This window comes from Perognathus longimembris, chromosome 4, assembly GCF_023159225.1.
Source record: "Perognathus longimembris pacificus isolate PPM17 chromosome 4, ASM2315922v1, whole genome shotgun sequence".
NCBI lineage: Eukaryota > Metazoa > Chordata > Mammalia > Rodentia > Heteromyidae > Perognathus > Perognathus longimembris.
The window spans coordinates 81,088,049-81,102,157 of NC_063164.1; the positions used below are offsets into that span (position 1 = coordinate 81,088,049).

Below are 14,109 nucleotides of genomic sequence, written 5' to 3' on the forward strand. Positions count from 1 at the left end.
AGAACTACACTTAATTTATTCATATTATTAAAGTTCTTTGTTCTAAATAGCAATTTTAAACTGTTATTCAAAGTTAATACTATTTTATAACATGATAATGACAATATATTACAATACTCTTCTGAGATGGTTTTTCTAAATACAAGGGCTTTGTGTATATAAGTAAATCTACCAATAAAGGTCATCTATCTTATCAAATTCTTAATACTTCTAAAATAAGGAAAAAAGCTTTGCTAATGCATACATGATTATCCTGTTACACTACATATTATATGCAAATGTGAAATAAACTAAGAATGTTGCCATTAATATTCAAGTTTTAGTTAGGGACCAGGTTTTTGTTTTCGTTTAAACACACAAGGTGTGTTCATTGTTCGAGACAAGCATTGCTGGTTGAAATTTCTAGGCAGAAGCAACCAGCACTGGTAAACTACTCATATGTATTGTTTGTAAAGATGTGATAACTATTAAATAAGAAAAGGATTTTTTTTTCTTTTGGTGGCACTGGATTTTGAACTCAGAACTTCATGCTTAACAGGCAGGTACTCTTCCCCTTGGATGATGCCCCTGGTCTTTTTGCTTTCAGCTATTTTCTAGACAGGGTCTTACCTCCATCCAGATGCCCCTACCTTGCTTCTCACACAGCTAGGACCATAATTCATCATGCATAACTTACTGAGATAGTCTCTCACTACCTTTTTGGCTGAGCTAGCTTTGAACCAAAATCCACAATTGTTAGCCATGGCACCCAGCCAGAAAGGAATTTCTTAAATTCTATTCATCATCTCAATTGTTTTTAAAATAATGTATTGAAAGTAGAAATTTTGTAACAGCCAGGTGACAGAAAAAAAGGGTTAAGATAATATACTCTGGTGTGGCTCAGTGGGAAAGTGCTGAATTTAAGTTTCTGAAGCCCTGGGTTCAATTCCCTGCACTGAAAAATAAAATCTATTGTGACTGAAAAAGGAAAAAAAAAGACAATATAAATATCATTATCGGGTATAGACATTGATGTTTTTACTTGTATCTTGATAAGCAGTTATAATTTAAGTAATCATAATTCACAAGGATTTCTATTATTAACCTAACACCAACTCAGCAACCACAAATTGGAACTAATAATTAACATTTCATACTCTGAAGACTATTCAAGTGACTATTTATAGAAAAATTAGTAACCTAACACAAAATTGACATGCCATGATTTTTTATAACTGCTTTCTCCATATCTATAATTGAACAAACTATACAAATTTAGTATTCTCTATTATTCAAAACAGGTAAGAGGAAATAGGCTTAGTCATGGAACCTAGAATTAAAAATTCAGGAAAAAGGCTGAGATTCCTTGCTAACAACTTTTTCAACAGTTTTTCAAACATAAATGGCTCAATCATAACAATATAGAGTGAAGATGAAAAAGTAAGGCAATCTAATCAACTATATTAAAAATCTAGATTTCCTCTACTACTACTAGTTTCCTCTACTAACTACTAGTTCCAATTTTTAACACAAGAACTCTCCAACTAGTCTAAAACCTAGGAGATCTTGAAGCTATATAGTACTACAAGCTATCTCTCAAACTATCTTCATCTCCCTACTATGTCTCTAAAGGTCAGACTTTTAAGATCCCATTTTTTTCACTGTATTCTAGATTATTTGGTCTTGGAGTTTCTGACTTTCACAGATAGATGCCACTTTTAAAATTCTGGTGACATAATATGGTAGTCAGATTTTCATTTTGCCAAGACAGGGATTTTTTTAGAAAATAAAACCCAACTTATACCCACCACTACAAAATATTTTAATATAGAAAAGCTACTGTATATTAACAAAATAAAAGCATCATGAAAAAGATGTGTTCTGGGGCTGGGGATATAGCCTAGTGGCAAGAGTGCCTGCCTCGGATACACGAGGCCCTAGGTTCGATTCCCCAGCACCACATATACAGAAAACGGCCAGAAGCGGCGCTGTGGCTCAAGTGGCGGAGTGCTAGCCTTGAGCGGGAAGAAGCTAGGGACAGTGCTCAGGCCCGGAGTCCAAGGCCCAGGACTGGCCAAAAAAAAAAAAAAAGAAAAAGATGTGTTCTTAAAAATAAAGAGTTTAGCTTTACTTATTTTTTTTGTATTTCACAGATGCCAAGAAGCTTAACATTCAAAGTATTTAAAATTTGTTGGGTTTCACAAAGATGAACTAACATCATCAGTTTTCTAGTTCTATTTATTGTTTATTCCTGTTTTCTGCATTATTTGGAGAGAGGAGGCAGAGCTGTTTATATTCCTAGTTCCATCTATCTCTCACCACTTCAGTCACTGTATGGACTGTGCAAGATTAAGCTGTCTTGTATAGAAAGGGTAGCACCCACCTGCCTTACCTGTCTACAGCACCACTTGCAGGGGAGGGGGAGGAGGCAGTTCTTAGGTAGGGCAGTGCAATGCTTCCTCCTCTTCCGCAAGCAGTGCTAGAGATGCTGTCGAAGGAAGGGCATCCATGAGAGGGGTGGAAGACATGATGGAGGGCACGAATAATGTTAAAAGCACTTTTTGCCCACCTATGCTAAATATGGTGCCCAGTATACAAATGCATAATTTGGGATCTAAAAATAGATGTGATCAATGCCAACTTAAAATTGTTTGTCGTGGTTGGCTCTACTTTTAGAGGGTCACTAACATGTATAATTTAACATATGGATACTTAACATACTTCAAACATACAGAATAAAAAAATTCTTAAACTTAATTTCAGCCTTAATTCTGAATTTCTTGATTGTCTAGGTTCCAGCATAATACACAGGAAATTACCTAAAAGTCATTATTTCAATACTAAAGTAGGGATTCTTTTCTATAAAGGTCCACTCATTAAAAAAAGAAAAAGAAAAAAAGACTGGTTGCAGTTTCTTCTGAAATAACCTTTAAGGGCCATTAAACTATAAGATGACATTTTAAAGAAAAACACATTCAAATTTAAGATAGCTGCTAAAATCTGTAAGATTCTACATCTTATGATAATAAAAATTTTAATTAGTAAAACGTATTTACTTAGAATACTACTTAGAATACCTGCCTACTGTCAACAGTACTTCAGTCTTTGGATTTTAGTGAAACTCTACTTATATAATTCTTGAACTGATTCCAGAGATGATTTTCAAAACTTCATTCAGATGAAACTACTTAGTTGGTCATAATAACAGCAGCTAATTCAAACATTAAGATAATAATAAGTTATTGGTAGGAGCAATAATCGCAACTTTCAAACTATGAAGTTTTATGAATATAATTACTTTATATATTTGTAAAAAATGTTTACACATTTATACTATGAGAACTACTTCTCAGATTGCTAACACCTACAGGATTAATACTCCTGTTTAAAAAATCAGGATTCCCAGTCATTTCTGACACTTTCTGAGATAAACTTGAGTAAAGCATTTAATATGAAAAATCTAAAATAATTGGCCATCTTTGTCAGTGTTATTCAGAATAAAGGTATTTAGAAACCATTCATATTCTTTTCAAGAGGAAAAGGATTTAATATGTAGGAGTGTAATGACACATATAATTTACAGCTAGAGATAAGACCAACATTTTTCCTGGGGCACCATACTGATTTGTAAGACAATTTTAATTTAGTCAGCTTTTTCTGGTCAAGTATTTACAAATGAAACCTTATTATTAACCATAACAATTCCTTATTTTTTTTAAAAAAGTATACATGTGTAATTCATTTACAGTATTGGAATATTGCTATGATTGAGTTTGCTATAGTGAAAAAAGATATATATGTGCATATATATAGATATATATGTATATACCTACCTCACAAAATAATGTAAGCTTGTCATCTGGTAAAAGACCATTAGCTTCATCAAGCAAAAAGTCCCTTCTAATGAATTTTTTAAATCCCCAGTCCTTTCCTTGCACAAATCGATATGCTCTTTGGCTTTCTGACAGAAAAGAGAAGCTTAAATGAACAAGTATCCAGGAGACATTTTTCTTAATGATAACATATTTTAAATGAAATATTAAAAAAGCAGGACTTGGTTGTGTACATCATAAAATTCTAAGTAAACCTGTTCTGCAATAATATAGCACTAAAAAATGAGGAAAAACCAGATCATTTATGCTGCTACTGAAATTTTGGCAAGAGATCACTTTGTCAAGTGAGCGCAATTTAAGAATTCTAGACTTATTAAGAAAAGCCAGATTAAATCTGGTAGAGAAGAGTGTTTTTTTAAAAACAGTTTCAACCTAAAACACAATGTTGACAAAGGTGTAGTACATAGTTCTCATTTAATATCTGGCTAGACCTCAAATTGAAATACACCTCTCATTTCCAGTTTCTTCCCTTTAAAATATATACTCCACATAACCAAGATACCTTTTAAGCATCCCTAACAAACACATTCTACCTATGTAACTTTTACTGAACTACAGAAAACCCAAAAAACTACCAAATAGGCTAAAAAAAAAAAAGCTCCTGGTCATTGGTGGTTCATACCAGTAATCCTTGCTACTCAGGACTGTGAAATTAGAGAATCAGTTTGAAGCCAGCCCAGACAGAAAAGTCCTTGAGACTCTTATCTCCAATTAACGACCAAAATGCCAGAAATGGAGCTATGGCTCAAGTGCTAGTTCAAATGTTCAGGGACAGTGCCTAGACTCTGAATTCAAGCCCCAGGACTGGCACACAATAAAAGCCTAATCATTCATGAGTCTTTAAAGATATGCCTTAAATTTAAAAACAAACAAACAAACAAAAAAACTCCGAACTTTCATAGAAGTTTAAAACATACTTTTAGCATAATTTATCACATTTAATATATATCAGAAGTGCATCAAATACCTAATACACTGTAATCGCTGTAAAATAAGCTTCTCTATAGCAATTATTCATCTATTAACATCTACAAAATGGAGGTAGAAAACCAGTGACTTAACTGAAATGCTCCACTATCTTAGACATTAGGCGAGGTAAAAATGCAAATTATTTCATCAATAAAATCTTTCAAAATGTGTTAATATTGTCATAATAAAGCTATTTGATTATGTGATTTGTCTACGGCCATACCACCCTGAACGCGCCCGATCTTGTCTGATTATGTGGTTTATTTCTAAAATATATTAAAAATGTAGTGTGACCATTCAGGAGGTACTCTCTTACTTAATGTATACTATACATATCCTTTGATAGTTTTCCATTATGAAGTTCCAGGCAACAGCATTTCAGCTAGGGCTACAAATATAAATTCTGGGGTGAATTTAACAGGCTCTGAGTCTAAGAAAAACTGATTTTTTTTTTCCAGTTAGTATTGAGTTTAACTGCTCAAAAGCTTGTAGTTCCAAGGTATCAGGGAATTCTTCTCCTCTGCATCTGTTCCAGATTTTACTAGGCAGCAAATAAGTCAAAGGAAAATATTTCTTAAACACATTATTTTTTTTTTCTTTTTTCTTTTTTTTGGCCAGTCCTGGGGCTTGGACTCAGGGCCTGCACACTGTCCCTGGCTTCTTTTTGCTCAAGGCTAGCACTCTGCCACTTGAGCCACAGCGCCACTTCTGGCCATTTTCTGTATATGTGGTGCTGGGGAATTGAACCCAGGGCCTCATGTACACGAGGCAAGCACTCTTGCCACTAGGCCATATCCCCAGCCCCTTAAGCACATTATTTAATGTCAGGTATCTTGTCCTAACAGCAATTATTTTTCCAAATAACAAGTAAAATGTCATTTGAAGACATGAAATTAAAATTTAGTATTATTTTAACAACTCATATGACTTATACAGCCTAAGATTTACTAAAACAACCATTGGCCTCCACTGAAATTTAAAATTAAACAATAACCAATTTAAGTGTTTGAAGATAAACAGATTTTAGCATGGCGAAGAACTTTCAAACTTTTCTAGGAAATATCACTTCTTCACTCAGTTTGTAAATCACTTACCCATTGCTTTTGTTTCTTCCCTCTTAGCGTTCAGAAGGGAAAATTTGAATTTTGCTCGAACTTCACTTTTGGGGCAGCTGACTAAAAGCAAATATAAGGACAAGTAGTCTTTACTTTCATCATCTAATCCCTTTGGATTTACCCTCAGGCACCTAAAATAAAACAATAGGCTCACTTGGGAGAATACAGTATTTGAAGAATTAAAAAAATAACCAATACTAAGATCATCTGCTAATATCATAAATAGCTTTTCTGTAAGAATCCCCCAGTTCTTCACAATTCTCCATACTGTTAGGAACATGTTACCAATTTAATATAAAATTATACTTATACCAGCACAATGAATGAGCAACAAGAACAACAAACTATAACAGCTGATTATTAAGTTAAAAACAAAATCACTACCCCAAACAAATAAAACTCTTACCATTTCATTTTGTCACTTGGACCAGATGAAAATGTTGAACTTTTTAATACTTCACCCATTTCTTCTCGGCAAAAACTGAAGTTATTAATGGTCCACATGTAGGAAAATTTTACTACTTTTACCTAAGAGATTCAGAAGGTCATTTTTTATAATGATGCCTAGGCTTTTAGGTAATCACATCCTATAATCCATTGCATAAATCCTTTTCATAACTATGCCAATAGTTGACAACAACATTGTTAATACTCTCTCTATATTTTTTTTTGAGGGGGTAGTGATGGTAGTGGGGCTTCAACTATGGGCTGGCCTGGGCACTGTCCAGGAGCTCTTCAGCTTAAGGCTAGAGCTCTGACACTTGAGCCACAGTGCAACTTCTGGTTTTTTGGTGGTTAATTGGAGATAAGAGTGTCATAGATTTTGTTGCCCAGACTGGCTTTGAACTGTGATCCTCCAATCTCAGCCTCCTGAGAAGCAAAGTTACTGGTGTGAGCCACGAATGCCCGCTAATACTCTAAAAATTTTAAGTGACATAAAGTAATGCATTTTAAACACTTGTACCTGTGTATAACACCAGCTTTCTGCAATAGGACCAGCAGACATATCCCCAGGCAGAGGTGGGGTGGGTTCTCGAGACATTGCTACGTTGCTGCAGACCTTTAGTTATTCACTGTCACAGAATGTTAAACAATTTACCTATAAAGAAAAGAAGTCTGATTACTGATCTTAAACAGAACAAACCAGGAAAATATATTTAAGCATTTATTAAAAAAATATTCAAAATTCAGTTTAGAAGTAATGTGAAGATATGAAATAATTTAAAAAATGACACTTTAAACAAGCTTCATACTGATAGGTCAGGTGAAAAAGTTGCTGTAGAGTTGTCATTATAAGTCACACATCTGTAAAATCCAACAAGTTTGCACCAAATAAAATGTAAGAATTCAACAAAGGTCTATAGGTATCCCAGAAAGGCTCCCTGATAAGACTTTGTCTCTATTACAGTGCTTCCTACTAACATGCATTCTATCGTACAATTTTTGTTCAGTTAATAGTGGTAGCGTACTCCTATGATCTCAGCTATTGGGGGATAGAGATCAAGAAGACTGCAGTTTGAGGCAAGCAGAGGCATACAGTTAGTGAAATTATCTGAAAAATAAAGCAAAAATGGTTGGAGTGGCTCAAAATTCAAACTCTGGTATTGCAAAAAACTAAAATACACAAAACTATGAACTATGAACATTACAACTATGTATTCAAAATAAACAATAAAATTCAACACTGGTGAAAAATCTGTGCAGGTAGATATTGAACACAGAACAAATCAGAAGATTCCCATTGAATGTGTAAACTTGTAGATGGTTCCATCCTATTAATTTAATGTCTTTTGCATCTTAACTATATGCATAAAGACTTTTGTAGTCTGAGTTTGTTTCCTAATTAAGTCAAAAACTTTCACTTAATTTAAGGGAAGCATTTTCTGACTTTAACATCTCTGAATTGCCAGTATCAGTAATTGAGTACTTGAGCCTTTTTAGTTGTCTATTGGACAAACAGTATATGCAGTTTGATTATGCTAGACAAAGATGATTTCTTATTCCTACCAGCACATAGCGGGGCAGCATGAATTTTTTTTTTTTTTTTTTTTTTTTTTTTTGCCAGTCCTGGGGCTTGGACTCAGGGCCTGAGCACTGTCCCTGGCTTCTTCTTGCTCAAGGCTAACACTCTGCCACTTGAGCCACAGCGCCACTTCTGGCCATTTTCTGTATATGTGGTGCTGGGGAATCGAACCCAGGGCCTCATGTATACGAGGCAAGCACTCTTGCCACTAGGCCATATCCCCAGCCCAGCATGAAATTTTTATCATGCTATTCAAATGAATACGTCATTCATTTGTAGACTTTTTAATTTATTTAATATTTTCAGAATGAAGTTTACCATGAAAAACTGAAAACGGAGAAGACAAAAATCACAGATTCAGGGAGATCATTGAATGACCTGCCTAGTAGATTAGCAAACTATGAATGTAACTGTATGTTATCTGTTAAGTGATTAGACACACAAACCCTTAATACAAAGTGAGTCCAGACAGTTCCTGACTTAGGATGGTTTGACTTAAGTTTCATCTACCTTAGAATGGTACAAAAGGGATACACATTCAGTAGAAATCATACCTAAATTTTTGAATTTTGATTTAAAATTAGTGATATGCAGTAAGCAATGATGCTGGCAGTATCCATGAACCATAGCTCCCAGTCAGCCATAAAATTATGAAGTCAAACAATGTATATTACATAGACAAGCTATCATGTTCCATAAGTAAAATATATTTAAAAGACTCTTTTACTTACAGTACTTAACAATTTACTTACAGTTTAGGGTTTACCTAAATAATACCCCATGATAACTTAAGGAGCAGTTGTACCAGACAAGACCAAGTAAGCACATCTTCACTGATGAAATCTTATTGTGAATAATTTAGCAAGGGACATAAGAGTAGGGGTATTCAAAGCAAGACTCTGTCTGTCCATCCATCCTAAGTACTTAATGCTTCTGAATATAATACAATAGCTGAAGGCAACTAAGTTCTACTGAGAAGTAGAAAGATAAAAATAAAAATATGAAAAATAAACATATGTCAAAAGGAATCCAAGTCCACCCGAAGGACCTGCCTGAGGTTCTTCTTGAGAAAGTGTTACTGTGTCAACATGTTCCTGAACAGAAGTTAAAATGACATTTTCTAGAGACTTCGTTAGGTTTAAGTATTTATATAGTTTAAGTCTCAAAATAACTATTAGGAAGGCAATATTTACCTATGAAAATGTTAGCAATGATGATGAGCAAACTAAGGATACGAAAACTGCTAAGAAACATGTCCAAGGTCATAGTAGTAAAATTTGATGGCAAAATCACTAATACAAAAATCTTATCATCACTGTCTCAGTTGCTCTTTATTTGTCCTCCACCTCTGATTACATCTTCCATTTTAACTGGGTACCATTCCAAATACAATTACAATTACTCTCAACCTCTTTATCCTAATACTATGGAATCTATTTTGAATTGACAATCTTTGAAATCTACAGCCTTTTCCTGACACTGTAAGTAAGGAGGTAATTTTGATTATATAAAAAACAAGCAAAAGATTTCAAGACGTTTTAGAGCTAACTCTTTGATAATTCCTGAGATATATTAATACATGCTGTAGAGACTTCCACAGGAAAGATTAAGACTCTTACTGCTACTATGTATATAATGCCAGGGAACTTCCTCCAAACAGAAAAAGAACCCCTCCCCCCCAAAAAAAACACCAAATACCTAAATATCAACCCCCTCATACCCTGATGAAATATAGAAATTGCTGTTTATGTTCCTTTAATGTATTTCTGTTCCTTTAATGTACTTTCAAATAAATCACTTGACAATACTTATGGATATAGGTGTAAGCAAGTATAGCATATGTTTTGAGATATACACATTCTATTTCACATATCTGACAACATGCTCTCTGGCACACTGAGCTTGAGCTATATGACAGAGAACATACAAGAATCATCAAATCCTATACAGTTCTACCACAAAGACTCTCATAATAATACTAAAGCTGGGTGCTGGTGGCTCATGCCTGTAATCCTAGCTATGTAGGAGGCTGAGATCTGAGAATAAAGGCTCAAAGCCAGCCCACTCAGGAAAGGTCTTGAAACTTTTATCTCTAATAAACTACTCAAAAAAAGCTGGAAGTGACATTGTGACTCAAGTGGTAGAGCGCTAGCTAGCCTTGGGCAAAAAAGAAGCTCATGGACAGTGCCCAGGGCCAGAGTTGAAGCCTTAGGAGTGGCAAAAAAAAAAAAAAAGGACTAAGACTTAATTGGTACTTACCAAGTAATATTCTCATGTATATTACTTTTAAAAAATTACATGTTATTCCAGAACCTATGTTTCTTATAGCATAACAAATTAATGATACTCTGTATCTTAGAGCTGGCTTTCAACTGAGATCCTCAAATCTCAGAATCCTGAGTAGCTAAGGTTAAAGGTGAGAACCACAACATGCAGACCTAAATTTATCTTAAATTGCTTTTCTTTACTTATCCTGCCCCCAAACTAATCTGCTATATAATTTAACTCAAAAGCTCAATATCCCCCCCTTCTCTCCCTTCTCTCCCATCTCTCCCTTTTCTCCTTTCTCTCCTCCGTCTCTCCCTTCTCTCTGGCCATGGATCATCTTGGCCACAGGCCAGCAGTTTGGTAATAAACTATCTGTCCTGCCTGAAAAAAAAAAAAAGTTCAATATCCCAATCAAAAGGAAAACCAAACCCACCAGTTACCAAAGAACAGACTTTTAGTAAGTACATTTACCTTGAACGATTCTCCCACCAATCGCTACTAATAAAGAACGGCCCACCAAAATATCTCAAATACCCTTAGTAACCCATCAAGGAACTATCATCCAACAGCTCACATAAACATTTATGTAGTGTATCTCCTGTATCAACCCACTCAACACAAATGTTTAATTACAGTTGGATTAACTTTATACTTTAAAAATATAATTTTGCTAAAGTAACAGTACCTTTTATTAGTTTTCAAATCACTAGAAAGTATTTAAACAAGGTTCTTTGTTCTAGAATCCCACAACAGGGAAACAGTTTCACGTTTGTCTAGCATTTACTGAACAAACATCTAAGTACCCAAATAGGTCAGGCACTGTAAAATAAAGATTATAAAGATAAGACCAGACAAGCAAAAGCCTATCAAAGGCAGATACAGCAGAGCTGCTGTAATAACCTTTTCTCACACCAGATTTCTTCTAAATCCCCACTGTGTTTTCTAGACCAGTTTTCTACCTTTTTGTTGAAACTGGAAATTTCATAACCTAAATACATTACATCCTTCTTCCCTCTTTCCTCTAGCTATCACTGACTCATTTCTCTTCTGGTTAGGCACACATGTGGAGGCCTACAGAACTTGTCTCCCTCAAGTCTGCTAAACTATCCCTATCTTATTTTGGGATGATTTCTCACCTATGGACTTTTGACCTACCAGAAACAAAGTTCCTAGACATTCCAGAATACTCTGATTTAGGATTTTATCAGTCTTTTCCAAAGTGAATTTATAAAAACTTACCAAGTAGCTTCACCCTGAAAATACGTCCTTGGCTCATCTTCTCATAATACAGTTTATTCCATTTCCAACATCAATTTGATCCTTTAAGAACTTATTACCAATACTTCCTTGACCTGAGCCTGTTTTTCTTATCAATAATCCCCATTCTGACTTCATTTCCTTCCATATCAAATCCAAACCTACAATGTACCACTTCATATTCTCTCCCCAGCAAACATACCTAACATTTCAGGCTTTATTTTACTTACTAATTTATTTGACCACAACCATACTGTAAGCCTTCCATTAATCACTGCTTGCTCCTCATTTGAGCTGCTGAGCAATGTAATAGTCTTTTAAAAAAAAAAAAAGACAAAAAAGTATGTTTTTATTCAACACTGCTTGAGACAGATGCTGGCAATTCATGCCTGTAATCCTAGAAACTCAGGAAGCTGAGATCTAAGGATCACCCTTGGAAGACAGTATGGGCAGGAAAGTCTTATTTCTCTCTAATTAACCACCAGAAAACCAGAAGTGGCAATGTGAAAAAGTGGTAGAGTGCTAGCCTTGAGCAGAAGATCTCAAGGACAGCACCCAGGCCACAAGTCAAGCCCTACAACCAACCAAAACAAACATTGCTTATTTTTCTTAACTGAAAAGTGTTTGTGCCAAAAGAAATGTTTTGCTAAATAATGAAATGGTTATTTGTAAATCTAACCCTAAAGATAGTCACAAAAGCTTTCAGAATACTTTAACATACTGGTCACTAGTCATATTTCCCTATTTAAGTTTAAATTAAGTAAAATTAGAAAGTCAGTTCTGCAGCTGTACTAGATTTATCATTCACTGTAAGTGTTCAATAGACATATATAGTTAGTAGATACCATATAAAAAGTCAAAGTTACAGAACATTTCTATAATGGCATGAAGTTTTATTAAATAGCTATTTGATTATGTTCTACCTCAAGACTGCTTAGCCAGTATTTCGATTCAAATAATCTATAACTTCCCACAGATACCCCCTTACTGCTATCCTGATGGCTTTAGGGATTTTACAAGCTGCAGTAATGACCATGTCCTATGACCCAGAATACCTAGAGGCCTAGGCATCAACTACATCTCCTATTCTTCTCTCTTCCCTCAGGATGAAAGGAAGTTAGTTGCCTCTAATCAGCAGTGTCCTCACCCATTTCCAATCATGGAGATATATACCAATACTGTCACTAAACAGTGTTATATACACCATACTTGGGCCTCTGAATCAAAAATGCTAGAAGAAAAATGACAAAATGGTATACATTAGAGTACTTTGCAGTAGAACACTGCTATGATTTCATTTTACCTTGCATAATCATAAGCATTGAAATGGCTTAATTCTTAGGAAAAAACATTCATAGCTACTCAATTTAAAGAAAAAAATCCAAAAAAGAAAAGAAAGAAGTAGAAGAAACAGTGCTAGAGGAATTACAATACCAAACTTCAAGCTGTATTACAAAGCTATAGTAATAAAAACAGCTTGGTATTGGCACAAGAACAGGCCTGAGGACCAATGGAACAGAACTGAAGACCCAGAAATGAACCCGCAGAGCTATGCCTATGTCATCTTTGATAAAGGAGCTAAAAAAAATAGGATGGAAGAAAGATAGCCTCTTTAACAAATGGTGCTAGCAAAACTGGTTCAACACCTGCAACAAATTAAAATTAGATCCTTATATAAAACCCTGAAACAAAATCAATTCCAAATGGATCAAAGACCTTGAAATAAAAACAGATAACCTGAAAACACTACAAAGAGGAGTAGGAGAAACACTTGAGCTCCTTGGTACAGGATGAAATTTCCTTAACAAAGGCCCAGAAATGCAACAACTCAAAGAAAGGTTGGACAAATGGGACTGCATCAAACTGCAGAGCTTCTGCAGGGCAAATGGCATAGCCTGCAAGATAAACATTTTGAAAGCCCACAGATTGGGAGAAGATCTTTACTGGCCATACAATGGACAAAGGCCTCATACCTAAAATATATGCAGAACTAAAAAAATTAAATTCCTCCAAAACAAAAATCTCAAAGAACCAACAGCCCCCTCAACAAGTGGACTAAAGACCTAAAAAGAGACTTCTCTGAAGAGGAAATGAGAATGGCCAAGAGACACAAGAAGAAGTGCTCTACATCACTAGCCATAAAAGAAATGCAACTCAAAACAACATTGAGATTCCACCTCACCCCAGTAAGAATGCCCATTATCAGGAAAACTAACAGTAACAAGTGCTGGAGGGGATGTGGCCAAAAGGGATCCCTACTACATTGTTGGTGGGAATATAAACTTACTTCAGCCCCTCTGGAAAGCAGTATGAAGATTCCTCAGAAGGCTAAACACAGAGCTCCCCTACAACCCAGCAGCCCCACTTTTGGGCATCTACCCAAAAGATTACAAGCAAGACCACACTAAAGCCACCAGCACAACAATGTTCATCGTAGCACAATTTGTCATAGTTAAAATATGGAACCAACCCAGATGCCCCTCAGTAGACGAATGGATCAGGAAAATGTGGTACATATACACAATGAAACTTTATGCCTCAATCAGAAAGAATGACATTGCCCCATTCGTAAGGACTTGGAAAAAATTATACTAAGTGAAGTAAT

At 35.1% G+C, this 14,109-nt stretch overlaps 1 protein-coding gene across 2 annotated transcripts in view; it reads right to left on the reverse strand.

The window, feature by feature from the left end:
- The window catches only part of Spopl (speckle type BTB/POZ protein like), a 42,745-nt gene that overhangs the window by 12,253 nt on the left and 16,383 nt on the right, over positions 1 to 14,109 (reverse strand). For both annotated transcript variants that reach the window (XM_048345545.1, XM_048345544.1), the window contains exons 2-5: positions 6,921 to 7,055; positions 6,363 to 6,484; positions 5,936 to 6,087; positions 3,813 to 3,940 (exon numbers count right to left, since the gene is read on the reverse strand). In XM_048345545.1, the coding sequence (XP_048201502.1) occupies positions 3,813 to 3,940; positions 5,936 to 6,087; positions 6,363 to 6,484; positions 6,921 to 6,998 (480 nt within the window). In that variant the 5' untranslated portion in view covers positions 6,999 to 7,055. The remainder of the gene's footprint in view (positions 1 to 3,812; positions 3,941 to 5,935; positions 6,088 to 6,362; positions 6,485 to 6,920; positions 7,056 to 14,109) is intronic.